Raw genomic sequence first — 20,472 nt, 5'->3', positions numbered from 1 at the left:
AAAGTTTTGGGGCAAAAATCTAAATTCCCCACACAATGTTTACTTTGTCTTTCATTTTCCTGCAATTTGATTCGTTTTGAGCTCGGTAAAGAAATAGAGAAAGATGTTTTTCGGGACAAAGAAAAAATTCTGACTCACCACGAGGAATCAAACCTCAGACTTTCGGATTCCGCGCTCCGATGCTCTACCGCGCGGGGACTCAGAATCTTTTCCTTTGTTCCACGCTCGTGACAAGACGAAAAGCATCTTTCTCTATTTCTTTACCGAGCTAAAAACTTACCATCTCTCTTATTCTATTTACAAACATGACGCTATTGACATTGCTGATCTTAGCAGCATGGAGGACGCGTATCATTAGATCTTGCTCACCATAGTCTCTGTGGCTCAGTGGTAGAGCATCGGAGCGCAAAATCCGAAGGTCTGAGTTCGATTCCTGATGGGGATTCAGAATTTTTTCTTTGTTCCACGCTCGAGACGACAAACATCTTTCTCTGATTAATTGTTGTTTTGCTTCAGTGTCGCTTTCTCATTGGCAGACAAAAACAGTGCGATTCCTTAAGAAATCGCACTGCTGAGAGCCAATCAGATTGCAGGGATCACCAGTGATTTCAAAATGGATGGAAGAAAAGTCAAAATTTGCAAGTTAACAAAGGATTTAAAATCATGAAACCATCATCTTCAGTCTATTTAGGTGGATTTCAACGAGAAAGAAATCAAGGTAACGTCAGACTTCTTCATAAAAATCATGGTAGCGCCAACTTTAGAGCTGTTGGCGTTAAATAGAACTCAAGTAAAGCTCTGATAGGGTCCTTTAGGGGCTTAAAGTACATTTTTGCATTTAGTTTTTGAGGTCCCATTTCCACTGCGTTAGAAAACGTTCGCATAAATAACAGACTTTGCCAGTTTGTTATTTTCAATAAAGTTAAGAAACAAACAGTATTCAATGTTCCGCTTCATTTATTTTATATTTCTGTACAAAATCCTGATAATTCTATCTTAATTGATTCAATGTCTTGCTTCGTTGAAAACATTAACTTAATTTTTTTTCAATTTTTTTAAACAATTCAATTAACATTTACAAACTTATAAATAAATGAATATCTCCTATTTTTTATCAATAAAAAAATGAGAGGTATCTTACTACAACCCAAAGTCTTTGGAATTCGCCAAACATATCTCGCCATTTTTTCGGATAAAACTTGGAATAAAAAAGTAATAAGTCTTACTTGTTCGCTTGCACTGTTGCTACCAGGTTACAGTCTGACGAGAGAGTCTAGTAGACATAAACTACTATTAAATATAAACTAGTGGGCAAGGGAGAAATTACAAGTGCTGTTGCAATTAATTTTAAACTCAATACAAATTTCTATAAAAATATAAACTCAATACTTCAAGATCAAATTCTTCCTCCAATTTTCAATCTATGAAACTAAATAACTCGAGGTCGAAGTTACGATCAGAGCGAAGTAAGTAGAGTGTTCATGGGAAGGAATCCTGATCTTTTCTGTACAATCAGGAGCAGCCCAGTCCAACCATTTCTATAAAGCATATACCTAAAGCAGTTTACATCGCGCTCGAGTTCAAGATTCCAAGTAAATTAAGCATAAGTTGTTACCTCGACAGAATTGGGAGAAAATCCCTAACTGAAGGTTCTCGATACGTAGTTTCACGATTGCTCAACAATCTTTTCAAACGCACTTATTCAAAGTTCGAGTTAAGTCGTGCCATGAAACACTTTAAATTGGAAATTTGTTTCCTAAAAAGTCCTTGCAAGGTAGCAGGCAAAGTAATTCACATCTACATTTGAACCTTTGTTCTCGGATTATACGCACGTTGAGGCACATCGCTTGGTGGTCCTAATTCGTGTAGCCTTCGGTGCCGGGGCACTCGTTGTCTGTTCCGTGTGGGTCCCTAAAACACTTGCGAAACACAGACCACTTTGGCCAATAGGAGTTAAGCCATCCTCAGTCCCAGGTAACCTCATAAGAACGGTAAGCACGGACGCTTTGCCATTTTCACAGGTTTCCACAGCAACAGGTCCAGGGGTGGACTGAAGTATCGCATATAAGAGAAGAGTGGTTGGAGCATGATTATATTCCGGCTAACTTTATTAATGTCAGACAGTTCTTCTGAACATGACATAAAAATCTCATTACCACTGAATTACACGCAACAACTAGGCAGAAAGATGTGCTTACTATTACATATACACGAGAAAAAAGAAATTCAGTCTTTTTAAAGAGTTTGGGTAAGTTTTATTCGCTTAAACCCAAATTCAATCATTAATTTGCACGCCAGAAATTTCAATTCGGATGGTTCACACGAATGGTAAGTACCGTACATAAGATGTTCTGTCCAACTTGAACGACACAGTTATGTAAAGAAATAAACAGCAAAGGCAGGAGCTGTCTACGTACAAATTGCCCCAAAACCTGCCATTGCCGTACCACAGGACAAGAGAAAGGTTCGAGCTAATAATGAGTCTAATAATGTCATGGCAGTTCAATTGCTTGTCTCATGTCATGGTTAAAATGGACTTCTGTCAATATATTCCGAGTTAATGTTCCTTTTAATAATCATCTTCAAAAGTGAAGGAAACCTACCCTTTACAAAAAAGAAAACGCTGAAAATTTCATCATAAAAGGAAAGGGGGCAGTATGGCCTTAGTGGGTAAGATAAGATAGATTGAGAAAGAGATCTTCAACACTCTACGTGAAATGACGCAAAAAATATGATGAAGCCCATTTACAGTGTGAAGAACCAACCTTATTATGAGCATGAAGGAAAACTGACACTCTAGCAAATGGACGGCTGGCCATCTTTTGTCTTTCCTCCCGTCGTTGCTGAAACAAGAAAAGAAAACCGTTCATTGGTGACTGAAACGCCGCCAATAGTATTAATGACAGAAATTCAACTGCTGAAAACCCAAGGTTCTTACCCTGTTCAGGATGTAAGAGATGTAGCGATTCCTCACTTTCCACACGATTCCGGCCATGAGAAGCAACGACAGGAAACAGCTACGGAAAAGGATCACCATGAGTTATCACTACAATTCTGAATTAAACAATTCAATTGCTGGTTTTCACGTGACGTCACTAAATTTCAGACTTCAGAACTATTGATCCTCCTGAGATTTTACTTTCATGATGTATTAGAACAGCTAAAAACTAATATTCAGACAAATTTTCACTCCAAATGGGTTCTTGGTTTAGTGATAGACTACTCTTGAATTTCTAAGCTTTTGCGTGACGTGGCCTTTACATGACGAGCGAGAGAGCTGTTATGTTGGTTTAAAAGGTGACTTATTTAGGGAAATTCAGCTATCTGAACAGTTCTTGTATTAGAATAAAGTATTATTGTTACGTTTATGAGTTCTTAGAGAGATAAATTCACGCTTTTGTAGCAAAACTCAGTGACAGATGTTTCTGCTGGTTTCCGGCCGCCATGTTGGTGCCCATCTAGGTGGGCACCAGCATGGCGGCTCCATACAAATCTCTATAAATTTGGGAAAAACGTTTCTCCTCATATCTTCCGCAAGAAAAATTGCTGTGACATGAATCTTGGCGAGAGTCTTTACATATCTAGCTTCTTTCTATTTCCAGATTCTAGACTAAATCGATTGAACGGTTTTTATTTTTTATTTTAATCTATTTTGAATGGCGTGACACTGAAAACCAGCAATAGACATCTAGACATGGAGTCTTCATTTGACCTTTCACTCTTAGGATCTTATTAGTAAAATTCTCCTTATAGTCTTTCATACAATTCTTACGATGTTAGTTTGGCGAATTTGGTAATGGATCGACTACTTATCCCCTGATGGATATTTTTCTTTCTTCTCATCACTAGTCTTCTTGATATTGTATTGATATTGCAAGGAGAAATTCTGTTTCGGTCACTCATGGGAGTTCGAGGTTTAAGACGGGGATAAACTCTCTAACGAACCACCCTTTTAAAACATGCGATTAAGATTTCAAACTGGTGAGAAAAGGAAACACAGAGTGTATTTCAAAATATAATCCAGTGATGACTACGCCAAAATATGAATGGACAAGGGTGATAGCAACGGGTAGGTCTTCAGCAATTATTTCCCAGCTCACAATCTCAATTATGCACTTTGGAGGAAATTTCAACTTAGTGTCCAAGAAAGCCGGAATTGCAGTGGTTTTGAATTTTCTGTTCTCTGTGATTGTTCTAAGTCCATACGCTACAACCTACAACAATAAGATGCAAAACTAAATCTAAGGACGACTTAGTCACGCAAATCTCCCGTATCTGACACAGTTTACTAATATTTCCTTTAAGCTTTCATTATATTCATTTGACCAGTTTTCATTTGTTTTGATTCCACGTTGTAATAACGAACGACTTTCGATCAAAAGGCACCCCAGCGCAACACTCCTAGGTAGAGAGTTGTAATCAAAGGGTAAAAGGTATAGGCCTTGTGACACGATATAGCGAAGATGGAAAGCACCCAACCAAAATAACTTGATAGCCGAACCATCACCCTGCAGGTTGTGAAAGGCCCTCCTTGAAATAGAGGAGGGAAGTTGAGCTGTGATAGTCCGAGATTAGAACAACTATTTCCTGGTAAGTAAGCAAACACAAACACTATGAAGCTTACCCGAAAAACGTCAGAAAGAACTCCAGGAGATCAATGGTTTCCGCCAGATTTTCGATAGTAATCTGTAACAGTGAAAATAGTGGGTAACAGCAAATAACCTTTACGTAGTCTCGCAATCAAAAAGAATTCTCTGGGTTTTCGAAAATGGCCATTGAAAAGAAAAAAATAGGAACGTATCGATAGCAGCACTTAAAACTGATTTTTATAAAACACTGCAACAAGGTGAGTATTCTAAGTGACTATGTCACTCCAGGGTTTCTACCATACCGTCCTACACCGGAAAACTAAGTTTACCTGATACTCCCCCAAATAGACTAGTTGAGTAATTCAGCGTTATCCCAAATGGTCGAGAGTTGACGCCAAAGGGATAGTGGACAGTGGACAGTGGATATAATTGTTGTGTTTAAACTTACACGAAGAAAGGCTCCTTCATCACCAGACTCGATGTCATATATGTAGCCTCTGATAGTAATCCCATCAGAACCGAACTCATACTCATTATGGCGAAACTCAGTCGTGAATGGAACCTTCTCATGACCGTATTTAATTTCCTCTTCATTATCTAAATAAAAAAGGCAAATGTAACATAAAATACAGTTCGGAAACGAAAATTAATTGCATAGCTGCCAGAGCTTAACCTGCTCTCCGTGAAGCAAAAAGAACTATTTTTACTCCTCCCGGTTAGGATGCTTGTCCAACTCCTATTCCACCCCACCCCACCCTTCCCTTCCCCCTCGCAGTCCTCTTTATGTTTCCCGTGACACTCGCAGTCCTCCTTAGGTTTCCCGTGACCGTTTGCTGGTACAGATTCATGCTCCGTACCCATCAATTCATACCCGTGTATAAATAAAGTTAACATTCATTCCTCTATTCACTCCTGTTTGGACCGAAGCCCTACGAGAGCCCAAGAATCAGGCCTGAACTTGAGGGTCATAAAAACAACTAGGACACCGCTTTTAGCCATTTCCGACTTAAAAAGCCATTTATGAAAAAAACAAAACAAAACAAAACAAAAAACAGCCAAAGCTAACTGACAACAGCTGTGTAAGCCTCTACACAAAGCGGGTTCGTACTTACTATCGCCCATGGTTATGTTCACCCTCGCCTTAGATCCTTTGTTGCCACCTTTCCACTTAATCTCCACAGAAACACTACGTTTTTCCTGAAAAATAAATTTAACGCACGGTCGATATCTAAAAATTTAACTTTGACTGGGTCCTTTAACAGCTATAAAATCACAAACGCCTGTCTAAAAAAAGCCAGTACCAACTAGGGATCAATATACTTTCATAGCTGTACTTGCTTATTGATTTTTTTTCTTCGATTGGGGGGTCGAGTGTTTGGATAAACGAAAGATTGGAACGAGAAAGGGCGTGGTACCCTTTTCGTTCAGATCAGTGGAATCACCGTTGGGCAGGCCACTGGTTACATGTCGTACAGGTGATGAGAATTGCTTACTTACACCTTAGATTAACCTATCTCCTACCAATCAGGAAAGAAGAGCTGCACTGAAAACAGAAAAGCTGACGTATTCTCAATAAAACGCATTTGACTTAGTAGGGCCACGCATGCGTCTTTGAGTCAACACTCTAGCGAAGAATACGATTCAAAGCGAGGTTTCCATACCACCACTACGATACCGTTGATGACAAAAGAGTGGTTAAGGGAGCGTAGAGCCACTATATAAACTATATATTACCTCTTTGAGTGTATACTCAAAATTGAAAGTCTTGAATCCTGTTACATTAAAATCTTTCTTAGATCCAAGAAAATTATCTAGAAATAAAGAAAAAAATTATTTTTTTTCAGCATTTGTTTATTGCGAAGTTAAAAGAACTGAAAGTTGGCGGACCTGTTATCTCCAACCACTGCATCACTGCTACTTTCTAGGATACTCACACCACTGATAACATTGCAACCCTTCTTTCTCATGATCTAACCCTTAATATCTCGTAACGATAAAGAAAAAAAATACGGGTATATCATGATTTTAAATACCACGTCACTCCCATTCATGGCTTTGTTTTAACTCTGTTACACATTTGCAGTGTATTTTCCCTGTACTTCTTGACGGTATTATATCTTAGTGACAAATTCGTCTCGCCATAACAAAATGAGAACATAACTCGTCACATCACCCCAATGATATTAGAAATTATCCAATAATTGAAATAACAGAATAAACCAAAGCGAACAAGCAGTCTGCAAAAGGGCAGGTAAAACCCACCAGAAGGGTTGGCCTGATTGCCTCACAATTGTGCATTACACTCTTACTGAAGATAGCGATTAAACTTTATTTAATTTTAGTTACGATATTCCTCGCAGCCATCAGAGGATAGATTAGAAAAGTAAATACTAAAATTTCAAGCCAACACAATTTTAATAATCTGAGATTGTTCATATTTAGAATACCCCTAACATATTGTAGGCCCCAACACGTACATTTGTCCTTTATCGTTTCCTAACATTAGTTTTCTTCAAAGAAATGAAACTATATGAGTTACAACATGAATCAGTGGCACTAAAGTTGATTCTGATGTGAATTTCCTCTGCACCTATACATTGAATGGTTTTAATTCCCGCCCCTCCCTCTTCCCTTACCCCCCCCCCCCCCCCAACTGTAGAAGGGTTGATATACTTTATTACAGACGCTTAACAAAGGGAACACTCTCTGTGATCAACCGACAACTTTCCTGGATACAAAACAGCCAAAAAAATCAGTTCAACGTACAGTAACAGAAGTCACCTCCACGATTATAACCAGGCACACACCTGCGGAGATGATGAAGAAAGTCATGAACCTGTATGATAGTAGGGTGTACTAGTCACTCACTTGGACAAAAGTTAATGCGACAAAAATCAAAGGTAATACATGTACCCTACCTCAAACGAAAAAGGATACGCAAAGCAAAGTCAATTTTGATTTTAGTTTGGATTTGATTAGCTAAAAGGATAACGCCAGTACACTAGACAGATCACACACCATGTCGTGAAGTAAAGCCAAAACAGTCCCTATTTACTTTCCATTCATAATCATTGTACGTAGACTGCATCATAAAATGTATTTAGGTTATTAAGGGTGCCTACTATGAGTCAGCACTAGCTGGCCAGTTCGATCCACTGTGACAAAGAATTGCGGTGTTGATCACTACTATCCCGCCAGATAAGTAAATTTCTAGACGAAACTCGCGATTCTGATGGACTTTTTAAGATTTATTAGGTGAAAGACTCGGAAATATTTTCTAAAGGGATAGACTCAATCACCTAAATACATCACTTAGAAGCTGTAATACTGAACTAAAGGGAAAACAGACAAGTGTGAATCACAAACATCATTAGTAAGTGACACACGTCCTGCATACTGCTCGAACCAGTGACGCTGAAAGAGTGAAAGAGTTCTAAGTGAAGAAATGGACTCAAGAAGAATATTAAAAAAACAAGCTCGATTGGCGAAAAAAGGGAGTATTTAGGTCAATATTTTTTACGGCGAAACCTGACTTAGGAAAAGAGTCATCTAACGAGTCAAGCAGTCAATGTGGAGTTAAAAAAAGGAAAAAAGATATCACTCTGACCCCTTATTAGCAGATTTAAAACAACAATAACACACAGCGGATGATTGCGAACACCTACCTATCACACCTATTACCAGTGGCGCCGAGGGCAAGACATCGACATTTGCCTTCAGAATCACACAACTTAGTTTGGGAAGAACATCTGCAATCTGAAAGCAATCGGAAAAAAACGCAATCTCTTAAAAATCAATTAGCCATTATCAAAGTCACCATGTGTAAGGGAAAACGCCCACATATGATGCTGTCATTGGTTTGTTTTCATTTGGTCTTTACATTACACCGTCATTAAGGTATTTGGGAAAAAATGAAAAATCATAACAAGTTTCAAAACTGGTATTTATAATGAAAAGAAGTATATTAAAGTGATAAGTCAATAGAACCAATAACTCTGTGCTACTAAGTGATATGAATTTGAGCAAAAGAACTTCAAACGGTTTTATACGTACAGGAGCGGAACATATAGTGCGCAAGTAGTCCTACAGAGAGGAATAGTGTCAGTGTTAGCTATGTGGCACTTTCTCTGTGCCTCAAAGAACAAATAAATTAATTCAACTTACAACTAAGTGATACTACAGATTAAAAAGTCTCATTCCTAACCTACACATTTCCCTCCATTCCTAGGGTCTCCATAATACCCATCAGCACATCGTTCGCAGTGGGCACCTGTGCCAAAAAAATACAGTAAAAAAGAATGAAAATTTCAGGCGGTCTCTTGACATAATGATACCATATTCTCCAATCTGTTCTTCATACATTTCCTACGGTGCTGACAAGGAGAATTTGTCAACCAATCAAGAGCATCTTAAGTTGGTGATCATTTCCTTTGTTCCCGTTACCTTAACGTGTGATTCAGGGGTGATTTTGTAAGGAGAAATTAGATGATAGTTACTCCTAGGAGCTAAAGGCTTAAAGATGCTGTTGGTGCGGTCATTGCTGGCGGTGCTTCGTCTGCCAGTATTCTATATTGTTTCCTCAACATTTCATCTCACCAGCAGTATTATCCTCGCAGTTTTCACACCGGTTTCCCTCAACGCACTTGCTATGGCCATTGCACTGACAAGCTGCATACCAAAAAGAAGTTCATCATATAATGAGATACGTGTACAACGGCCTTCAAAAAGGACAAGTACGTGTCTCGAGCAAATAAAAAATGTTGCATCTAATGAGGAGAATTACGTGACAACCAGAGTTAACTGTGGCGTTACGGGTAGTATTTGTGTCACACCTTATCTGTAAGATGACGGCATTGTACCAAAGACGGTTTTTACTCAAAGTCGTTATGGAAAGAATAAGATCAAATAAGCCTCGCGTGAAATGATTGCGATATTGTTGAACATTGTAGCTAAATATGACGCTGAACTGAACTGCTGCCCTCAAAGAGGAAAATTTATTGACAACTAAGGCTCATTTCTTACAGCCTCAAAATGGCTACAGTCACCTTATCAGTGATTATCAAAGCCAAATAACTTCTATATTATATTTCTGTTACCTGGACAGTTTATAAAATTCCAGCGTGACTTCGAACAGTCGGCATAAGAGTCTCCACTTCCCAGAAAGGGTTCATTCTTGCCCCCAGGCATGCACCTCCCCGAACCAGTCCCAGACCCATCATCGCACCAACCACACCCAGGGAGCATTGAACAGTCACGGCAAGTTTTCACATTCGCACACTGTAAATCTGTCATTATAAGACAGCGATTCATGTCAACAAAAACCAAAACAAAGTAAGTATTCTAAAGCGTAACTCATTCTCCCCTCTTCTTCACCTAACACAGGCACGGGCGCTCGAAAATGATTATCAAAATTACCACATTTTAACGGACCCGTGGGTAGCCTAAACTCATCTAGGCGGGCCACGTTGTAACAAAGACACAACACAAAATAGACCAAAAGCAAGTAAAAAGCTAACCAAAGACGAAATACACAACAAAACATCAAAACACGCAAAGCTTTCCAAAAGATGAATAAATAAACAAACGAATAGGTACTTGTGAGTATGTAGGTACAGTACGCTCTGCTATGCGCCAATTCTATCATCTGTTGTCGAATTTTCCACTTCTTGTCGTTTCCTCAATTAAAAATCGCACTGACTTCAACTTTTAAGAGCGCACAGTTTCAGCCTTGTACTTCCTTGCTGATAGAATGCAACTTTTCTTAGTCTTGGTGGCCATTCCTGTAAAGGGTCTTTTTTTTTTTTGCAAACAAAATTTTTTTTTCAAAGTCTTAACTTTTCCGTCAAAATTTCAGCCAGATATCAAGGGAAGACTTCTTGCAAAAAAAAATTATTCAGTGCAGAGCTCCCCTTTGAACTCGGGAACCTTGCATGGAATATAACACTCTCATGCTCTAAATACCTTGATGGAGTGGACAGACACACCTACACAAAAAAACCTATTGTGCAGGGCTGCGTGAATCTCACCTGAACATGCGCCAGTGCCACGCTCAAGTATCTGCATGCACTGCTGATATGGGAACGTGACACGAAGGGTGACTTTTGACACACACTGGTTTAGAGTTTCGCACCACAGGCAGCTGTCATCGGAATCTCCTCTAAGGCAGTCTGCACAAGTGTGCCGCAAATGACACTGGTCGCTGCGAGGGTTATGGGACGTACATGAATCTGTGTGGTAAAAATATCTGTTTAACGTACTGTGAATGGCCAGTCTGCTGTTGACAACTTCCTTTACGATTGTACGACATCTACAAATAGACATTTAATGTACAGTGCTAGAAGTGCCTGCCTCTCTCATAGTCGACTCAAGAGCAGCATGACTGTTTGTTGTTGTAATCAGAGTGAAGTTGTGGGAAACAAACGAGTTGATCGCATTGGAAGAGTTACAATATAATGTTTTTATACGCACCTGAAGAAACAAGCGGTTTTAAAAGAACACTGGGGGTAGGGAATGCTTCAAAGCAGTTGAGTGAAGATCCCTGTGACATACAATCTCCTGTCAACACAAATCAGCAAACACACACATATCATCATTAATATCATGGCCAGCAATACCACTGTATCGTGTGTCGTGTATAGCAAGCTCTCCTAATAGAAATAAAGAGGGAGAGTGGGCGGGGGGGGAGGGGGGGAGGGGAGAAAGGAGAAGGGATGAAGAGCTTTAACATAAATCCCTTACTTTCGGATATCTGCGCTAGGAAGTGCCCCTCCATCACTTGATCAATCAACGTATCATCAGACTTGGCATGTATGAACAACCACCACTGTATCGTTGCCATAATTATTAAAAGTCCAAAAAGCTTCCGTCATCACTGATTTAATGTTGCCACACTCAGAGCAGTTTTCAAGTGTGTTGAAATTTATCCTGGATAAACCAAACTTACCTTGGGAATATTGAAGGAAAGAGTTAAACATAAGTCCTGCAAATCCACCAAAGGCATACATGATGCTACAAAAACAAAAAGAACAGTTTCACTCGCGCAACTGCAGACAAATCATACGAATATCTTGAAGCCATAAACAAGTCAAAAGAAACTTTTCACCTGTCAACAACCACAGATGAGTGTCCATAACGAGACGCAGTCTTTGGTACAGTAGTATTGATTGGAAATTTCCATTTCATTTCATCTGAAAATAATGTATTGCCTGATCAGACGAGCTCAAAGTTTTTTCAAAAGCTACGTGTAGATTTAAGCAGTATAATTGTCTGTGCCTTTGCCACTGTACCACGAAAGATAAGACGATCATAATCATCCGATTTCTTGACTATACTCCCTCTAATAATCGATACAATAATTGATATTTTTTATAGGAATGAAGCCGCTACAATCATAACATTACTTTTAGTGAGAAGTGAAAAAAAAAAAACAAAAATCTATCAAAACGAAACGCAATGGTTCTCACAATGTGTTGTGAGCAGCTAAATCCATTGGGATTTTATCAAAAGAAAACTTTCCATGATGACACAAACTCGAAAACAAACTTTTGCTTTAAGTCTTAGCAAAATTAGAAAGAAAAATGGCTCTCAAAATTGAAACATACAAGCTGGATACACACTGAAATACCACTGGAAAAATCGAGAAAGCCAAGGAGGACACTCACTAATGTCGAACACCATCAGGTGGCGCGATACCAATTCCTTCTCTCCTCTGCCACCAAAAATGATCATTGCGCTATCAATAATGACTGCTGAATGAAGAAACCTTGGTATACCAATATTACGCAGCTGGTACCATTTTCCAGCCTTGGACTCATAATAGAACGTTTCACTGGATGCTCTGTAGCAGGAGCTGTTAAGCATTCTGTAACCACCATGTACATAAATACGTCCTGTACCTGGGTGAAGCACACTGCTGTGACCATAGGTGGGTCTGACGATAGATGAGTCTACTTTACTTGATCTCCACACTCTGTCCACTGATAAAAATGATCAAAAGTTTACTTCCTTAGAGTAAGTTAAAAATAACAACCAAGCTAAGGCATAGAAGGTCCAGGCTCTTAAATAGTGGTTGACTGTGATAACCAAACAAAAAAAGTGATGAAGTCTGCCTTGAAGGTGACTGATGAGAAGAAAGCAGTCTTTCTCTCCCCTATTCCCCACTTTTACCTTGCTTTGGTGGTGCTTGCCTACCTTAAGGCCGACCAACCTAAGGTGTGAAACAGGCTTGAGAAGGTGGGAGCTAGGGTACTACTAAGTATGCCTGGTTGTGCTTATTTAAATCAGACAAACCCTTTCCCCTCTCCCTCCCTCCCTCTAACATATATTAGTTTCCCTGAACACTTTTACTAGAACCACATGTATTGATTGGTGAAGCACCCTTCCTCAAACTCAGAGTCCTTAGTCTGAAATTATCACTAAAGAAATGAAGAAAACTAGACGTGCCATTCACTCACCAAGCCCAAATACCTGGATCAAGTTTGAAACCCCTTGTTCAGGATTATATCCAAACAAAACAATCATCTCATTTTCAACAACAGTGGCTGTATGTCCTGATACACCCACTGGTTTATAAACTGAACTTCTTAACAGTATCCACTGCCTTGATGTAGTGTTTAATATCCAGGTTTCATTAGAAACAGCTCCTTTCTTGCAAGTTCCACCAAACAAGATGAGGTGATTCTGAAACCAGAAATGAAGGACAAATTGGATATTTTACCACATTTGGTAGTAAGGTCGCAATCTGATTTAACCAATTTGCTATTGTTGTCAGTCAATCAAACGCATTGATATCTTGAAGGCCTGGTCAAATGTATATAACATTCAAATGCAACATCTTGCAACATTGTTGCATGCAACATGTTGCACCTGTTTGGCCACCCTATAGCTACATGTTACAACATGCTATAAGATGTTCAGTGGTGTTGGATTAAGTTTAGAAATGGTCGAATTTCTATTGCATTAAAATTTTGTGTGCATTTGAACAGGCTTTTATAGTCAGCAGTTCTTGAAGAGAGTTCCACACTGGTAAATATTAGCTTGGTCATTCCTTTATTAAATGTAGAAGAGACGCAACTACGACATGCATTTTTGCAAAGGAGGAAGGATTATTCTGATTCTTACATCATATGCCACTAATGAATGCCCATATCTTGCTGATGGTCGTTGATGTTTTTCAGTTGAAGCTTGAATAATTTCCCATCTATTCTCTCTTATATTGTATCTAAAGAAGACCAAAGAATTTTAAAACATGTCAATCCATACCTACTAATAGCCTAAGTTTTAAAGATTTTTCAATGCAAGCATGTTGGCTATATCCAATCTCATATCCAACAAGTGCAAAAAATTTATTTGTCACATCTGCAGAACAATTTCTCAGGGATAACCTGAAAAAAGGTTAGGTCATAAATTACTGTCCTAATCCTATCAAGTGACACTCTTGAGAGATGAACCCAAAATAATATGAAAAGAAAAGTTCTGTGAATGATAATTCCATTCCCTATTGCAAGCTTGTATATAAGAGCTGGAAGCTGGTAAAATTCATCAGCTTGTCTGCAAGGTTTTGTTGACCATTTTCATTACTTCAAGAGTCACGATATGGTGAGGAGATGATGTTTATCAGGTCTAACTTTAGGCTCATAGAAGTATAAATTTGCAGTGCCTATCTTGTCTAAAACATCAAAAAGATCGCTGACTCAAGGACAGTGTAGAAACATTATGTTCATGCCTGTCTTTTTTCAACAAATCATACTGCTGTGCAGGAAAGTACATTGTACATACAATATAATTTGTTGTCCCACACATTGGATTTTGAGACAAAAATTTGACAGCATAATTGCAGCTTAAATTGTCTCTCTAATGTCAAGTTACAAGCCCCAAAATGCCAGGAAATACGTTTTTCAGCCTTCAATTCAAAAACAAAGTCCAGGGAGTGCACCCCAACCCCTAGAAACAATAGGCTTAAGCCCCTCACATGGGTCCTCTGGACCCACAATCATCTACTTTTCAGAAAACTTTAAATTTGGCTTCTTAATACCTCAAAGAAAAACCTGTTACTGATCTGTAATACAATTAAAGAAATAAAAAAATACACCACTTGAATATTGGCCTAGAGAGTACCTTGCTAATACATCCAGGGGTCCTTTTGATAAAGAAAATCCACCAAAAACCCATATGTAATTTCCAACTACAGCCATAGCATGAGAAGAAACACCATCTAAAGCATCTTAAATTAAGAGAAGTTTAAAACTGAATATCAATGAATGAAGACCACACAGGAATGTTCATGCACCAACAGACTCTAGTATTAGCACTACACACTCTGCACAATGTATGTGCTTGCTACATTTTCAGTAATTTAAAAAAGAAGAATAATTGTTTGCCCAAAGCAGAACTTAAACACAACATATTCATGAAAATTTAATACAACCAAACAAGTACTATAAAATTCCACTTTCATGAACCCCCATTGAGGGGGTTAAGTTTCTGATAAACCTATCTCCTTCCCATGACATATTCCTCATTTTCTTTGCATACACATGAAGTTCTGCAACAAATTTGTACCTGCCCCAAACTCAATCAATAATTATTGCACAATTTCCTTTGAAAACAGTTATGCTATAATTGTCACAATTTCATAGATGTTTATAACCAACATTACCCACTAAGGTATAGATGGAAAATTCTAAAACAGGTTTTCTTTTGACAACAATTCCATCGCATGATCTACAAATGAAATGTACATTGTTTCCAGCTTTTACAAATTAAAGCTGAACAATGGTTTAGAGGGAAAAAAAACAACCATCATTTTGGCAATAGACACCCCTTTTCCATAGACCTCTAATTTAAAAGCATTAGAGACTTATTAGCTCTCATAAGTCAGAGAGTCTAAGGCATGACAATTTACCTTGGTTATTTGCCACAGGTGAGCTCCAAAAGTTCCTATTATCAGTGATATTACATGATTCTCCTGCAACATCAAACATTTATCACTCAAAGGTTCCCACAGGATTAACAGGAAATACATTTAACTTCATCCACCTTCATTATGTTTGAACACAAGTCACAAGAACTGGTTCATGCAAATTAGGACAAAACTTTGTGGCAAACTTTCCTCAGACATGAAAATAAAGAAATACACTGTAAGCCAAGAAAATCTTTTTTTTTTTTTAGTTTCACCTGCTCTATTTGTTTTTGTTTTCTTTAAAAAAAAGTTCCTCCCAGAAAGGCTTTTAGATGGTGGTGCCGGGCTTTAAAAAAAATGATTAAAAATATATATTTTTTAATAACAATTTTTCTTAGTGGTTTGCATCCAAACACAAAGAACATGAACCAATCTAAACACAATAAAACTTGTCAAACTAGGTGAAAATTCAAGGATTTGAAGAATTGGCTTGGCTGATTTGACAATTTTGACGAATTTTTACCATTTTTGTTACTGCCTGCATTTCTGAACATATCTTGTATGGTTTAGAATAATTAATTACTTTTCATTTTGAGCTCCAAAAGGTCTATTTCAATCAGGAAGGAATAGAAAACAAAAGTTGAAAGGATTTAAACCTCCCAGCTAAACTTGAAGGGAACTTGCAGCTGAAGTAAAGTGATATGTTATGATTATTATTGTTACATTTGCATTTAATATTTATCAGTTTATACTAATATAAACAACTGTTACTAATGATCAATATGCTTCAAGCATATAGCAGGAGTTAGCACAATAACACTTCTAAGGGTCTATATACTGGTAAGTGAGGATAAGAGGGCATAATTTCAGAATTTTCACAAACCTGAATATCCACTGGCACAGTTACACTTCCTGGTCTTGGCATCACATGAGCCATTATTACATACAACTGGACACGTTGGTAAGCTGCAGTTTCTGGACGTCCACCCAGCACTACAATTACAAATCCCTTTTGAACATAGACCATGCCTGCCACACTCTATGAGGCACTTCTCCTCAAAACTACAACATTGAAAGAGGTGAAATAAGAAGAAGCAATGGCTTATAAGTTCCAAAGCACTATCTGTTATAACCATATTCTTCATTCGTTTTGGAAGGACACATTCTTAATTTGAATGAAAATCAATAAGTATAATACAATAGCATGATAAATTAGCAAAGTAATTGAGATTATAATTAGGAAATAAGTTTCAATGGGGAACATTGAAAACTGCACTTAATTTAATTTCAATAAAATGTACATTCTACAGTTGAAAAGTAAATCAACAATTTTGTTATTGTGGTGTATCTAAATATTTAAAGAAGAAATTAAGTGCCAAATCAATTTCCTTTTTAACTTGTGGTGTGCAAAGTGTAGAAATGAACTTTATGCCTTACCTGTACTTAATGACAAAGCAACAATCATCTATCTTGTCATTTCTTCTACTGAGAACAATAAGTGCAGATCCAGATGTTGCTTGAAGAAGTGGACTAGGCTTTTCTCTGGTCCTTGCTTTGATAAGGTTACTGAAAATAATTCAAAAGCTACATGTTAATTTGTATGCTTCCCATTTGAAAACATGGAGCTTGCTACTTGAACAAAGTTTAGCCATTCTTCAATGAAACTTGGTTCTAAACTATCTTTTAAATTTAGCCAAACCTTTTATCTGAACATTTGTTTTTGGGAACAGTGTCAATAAGGCTAAAAACTAACAGACATTAATTTAATCAATTCAACCCTCTTAAAGAGCATACCTGAGGCCCACTGCTTGCATAAAACCATGGTTTGGGTTAGACTTTGTGTAAATAATCTGCCTATATATATTCAATGACCCAGATTTCACTTACTTGCTGTAAGTCCCAAATGAAAATACATGTAACCAAGATGAGTCCATGATAAGGCTTCCCGCTGACTCACCCGAAAGGATTATCAAACAGATGAGCACTTACAACAAAAGTCAAACAACTAGGACCCTTGAAATATTTCACAAATGTTTGTGTGTTTCAGAGGAAAAGCCAAACAAGCATGTAAGAACACTAAACTGCAAACAGCAACTATCAATTTGCCATCTCAAGATTTGTTTGCCTGGCTTGAACTTTACTGTGAGTGGTGAGTTCCCAATTAACCAGTCAGAATCAAATAAAAAGTGTTCAGAACTATCTGAGTTTCACAAGTAACTGGGTTAGCATCACAGCTTGGTGCCCACACAATAAAATTTTATCAGTGATTCAAACCACAGTTGTTACTATGGCTTTATGTCCTGATCAATTTGAAGCTTCAACAATCCCCCTTCCCCTCAGACAACCAACATGCATTTGACCATCATCTGTGCCCAGCAGGTGGAGAGTTTGAACCTTGCCTGGTTTGGGTGGAGAATTTGAAGTGGAAGTGTGACGTTTTTCCAGCAGAGTAGATGCATTGTATCTGTTTTAAAGTAAATACATGTAGCTCACTTTTGCAAGCAAACGGTTCCGAAGAAAAGGTCTATAAGGTCCATAAGGTCTAGGTTTTAAAGCTTGGTCACAAAAAAATTAGGTGGGGTACTTGAACACATCTTTTGCCTTGGGAGGCAGGAATTTGAACAAACCAATCTATTAGGGATCAAATGCCCAGGGGGTTGCCCTGGGAAGGGATGTTGAAGCTATAAAGTGATTGACCCATTATGATCACAAAACAATTTCCATGGTTATCAAAATTGACACCCAATATTCTCCAAACTGGTTGTATTAACAGAATAACATCTTACCTGTATATGGCAATAAGTGGTGATCGTACTGAGGTTCCATCATAAATATACAATTTCATATTACCACACAGTCGTGAAAACTTAGTTATATTCAGTATCACAGATCGGTTGTTTTTGGGTCTGAAAAAGTGCAAAGTTTTAAGTTTCAGTTTATTTTTTTTTAACAAACATTGTCATCACAATCTGATTAAAAAATTTCATTCAACATTTCCAAGACTTTTGTCACTGACTGTCATCTAACAAATATAACTTGTGAGAAGAATGGCTTTGTTTCTTACTCATCTGTCTCAATGAGCCAAGCAGACCTGGATGGTTTTGGTGTTACAGGTATATTGACATCTGATTCTCCATGCCTAAAGAAAAATTCAAAATCAAAGTTAGAATCACTTTGAAATTTACTTAGGCTGGTTTTTAAGTTGGGGACAATCCCAGATGGTTGGGGATTTCTCTGTTTTCTGGCCATCCCAGAGTTTTCTGACTAAAGACTCAACTCCTAAACATTCCAATTGTTTGTGATGACCCCTGACATGTTAGGAAAAATCAGGAACCATTTCTATTTTCCCAATGCATCCCAGATTTCCATGAAAATCAGCAGCAATCATTTACTTAAGATATAGGAAAACTTCTATTTTTCCTATCCAGACCACAAAGATAGTTTTAGCTTGTTACCAATCATCTTATAAGGCTTGGCTTCTGACTACTCCTGTGTCACAAATAATGTGGCATCTGTAATCCAAAAGACAAACATTTGACAGTCTCCTGATATGTCAGCAAAATATAGTTTTACAGACATCTGAAATCCAGCCCTTAATACAATTGTGTAGCTACGTAATTTGATTCTTTCATTAAGCCAAAAGGCAAAATATAAGTAAGAACCATTTAAATCTAATGGTAACTTCTGTCTAGTTCCTGTAATTTGTGGTATTCGTTATTGCTATGCTCCTTAACCAAACCTTAAAACCATGTGATAAACACATGTCATACAGTTCAAAACATTTATTACAAAATGACAGGCAAAAAACCCCCTAGCACTATACCCTGGTATATTCCATATCCTAACAGGAAATGAGCAGATGCCAGCTGAACCGTGTAAACATCTGAGCTAAAGTCTATTCCTTTTTCTCCATGATATAAAAAGTACAGTCATCACAGAAATGCTAATCGTGGTAAGTAATTTATTCTTCAATAAATTGCCCTTAAAAATAAATTTTGTTAAACAGGTCATCAGTATCCATGATCATAAATTCTCACATCTACACTTTCAAAAAATTTTTATGACGGTATTTTCTGTTACAACTCTTCTTTAGAAAACCAGCTGGTTATCAAATGGATGTATTATGGAAATCTTCTATGCTCATACATAACTATCCACTTTTCAAGTCACGTTCTTTTCTATGGCGAAGAAAGAGGCGAAAAGTTTTACTTTTTCGATAAGGATGTCCATTTTAGACCACTCTGACAATACTTCAAAACACTGTTTTGAGTAGGACCATTCAAAAATGCTCATCTTTGACACATTTATCACCCAAGTTGTTGTATATAAATATAACCAAAAGTCAACAAAAATTATTCAATTCGCAATCGAATTTCACAACCGAAGCTCTTAGATAAATTAAATAAGGAACACATACGTATCAAAAATTACTAGCACACTAACCATGTTTCTACTTACTCTTTTTTTATAAAAAATAAAAATTAAAAAATTTCGATGTTTGACGAGTTTGAGGAAACAGATAAGACAATTCGACAAACTTTACGCGAAATATCTCACCTCTCGCGACAGCTTTCGATACGATAGAAAGAACCTCCACCGTTACAGATCTCCTCAGTGTGGTCAGGATTTAGTGTACATTTGCTTAATTCACAGAGGATAGATCCTGAGAGAATATAAATTACAAAACAATACCGCAAGGCATTCATTCTTTTCCCCATCCATCAGGTCATTGTGCCGAACGAAATGTTTTGGCTTTGTCAGAGGTAAATCCTTAAGGGCATGGACACGAAGGACCATTCACAGGTATCGTGTGCACAGCCCATTCAAAAAAGATCCATTCACCCGATAGGTCCCGACCCGATAAGGTTATCTCTCGCTCCGATCCCGCTTGTTCGAGGCCATGGTGAATCGTAGTCCGAGCGCAACAGAAGTCGCGCCGGGATCAAGGATTTTGAAAAAATAAAAAGACTGCTTCAGGTTTTA

At 37.8% G+C, this 20,472-nt stretch overlaps 1 protein-coding gene across 2 annotated transcripts; it reads right to left on the bottom strand.

Moving 5' to 3' along the window:
- Positions 1 to 939: 939 nt before the first annotated feature.
- Positions 940 to 20,284, bottom strand: LOC113682849 (attractin-like protein 1). Of its 2 annotated transcripts, XM_027200027.2 has the most exons (27): positions 20,047 to 20,255; positions 18,554 to 18,628; positions 18,276 to 18,395; positions 16,927 to 17,055; positions 16,373 to 16,551; positions 15,493 to 15,555; positions 14,706 to 14,811; positions 13,710 to 13,809; positions 13,043 to 13,268; positions 12,251 to 12,565; positions 11,692 to 11,776; positions 11,533 to 11,597; positions 11,058 to 11,144; positions 10,616 to 10,816; positions 9,686 to 9,874; positions 9,186 to 9,257; positions 8,794 to 8,859; positions 8,643 to 8,672; positions 8,255 to 8,345; positions 7,356 to 7,396; positions 6,324 to 6,400; positions 5,702 to 5,786; positions 5,038 to 5,186; positions 4,625 to 4,686; positions 2,939 to 3,017; positions 2,766 to 2,843; positions 940 to 2,050 (listed from the first exon to the last, which is right to left on the bottom strand). In XM_027200027.2, the coding sequence occupies exons 1-27, from the start codon at positions 20,205 to 20,207 to the stop codon at positions 1,823 to 1,825; spliced, it is 3,159 nt and encodes a 1,052-aa protein (XP_027055828.2). In that variant the 5' UTR covers positions 20,208 to 20,255; the 3' UTR covers positions 940 to 1,822. The 2 variants fall into 2 exon arrangements, with proteins under 2 accessions (XP_027055828.2, XP_027055829.2); XM_027200028.2 differs by lacking the exon at positions 8,643 to 8,672 and having other exon boundaries at positions 20,047 to 20,284.
- Positions 20,285 to 20,472: the final 188 nt, after the last annotated feature.

This window comes from Pocillopora damicornis, chromosome 2 (assembly GCF_964200805.1).
Source record: "Pocillopora damicornis chromosome 2, jaPocDami1.2, whole genome shotgun sequence".
Taxonomy (NCBI): Eukaryota; Metazoa; Cnidaria; class Anthozoa; order Scleractinia; family Pocilloporidae; genus Pocillopora; species Pocillopora damicornis.
This window is presented reverse-complemented; position numbering and strand designations above follow the sequence as displayed.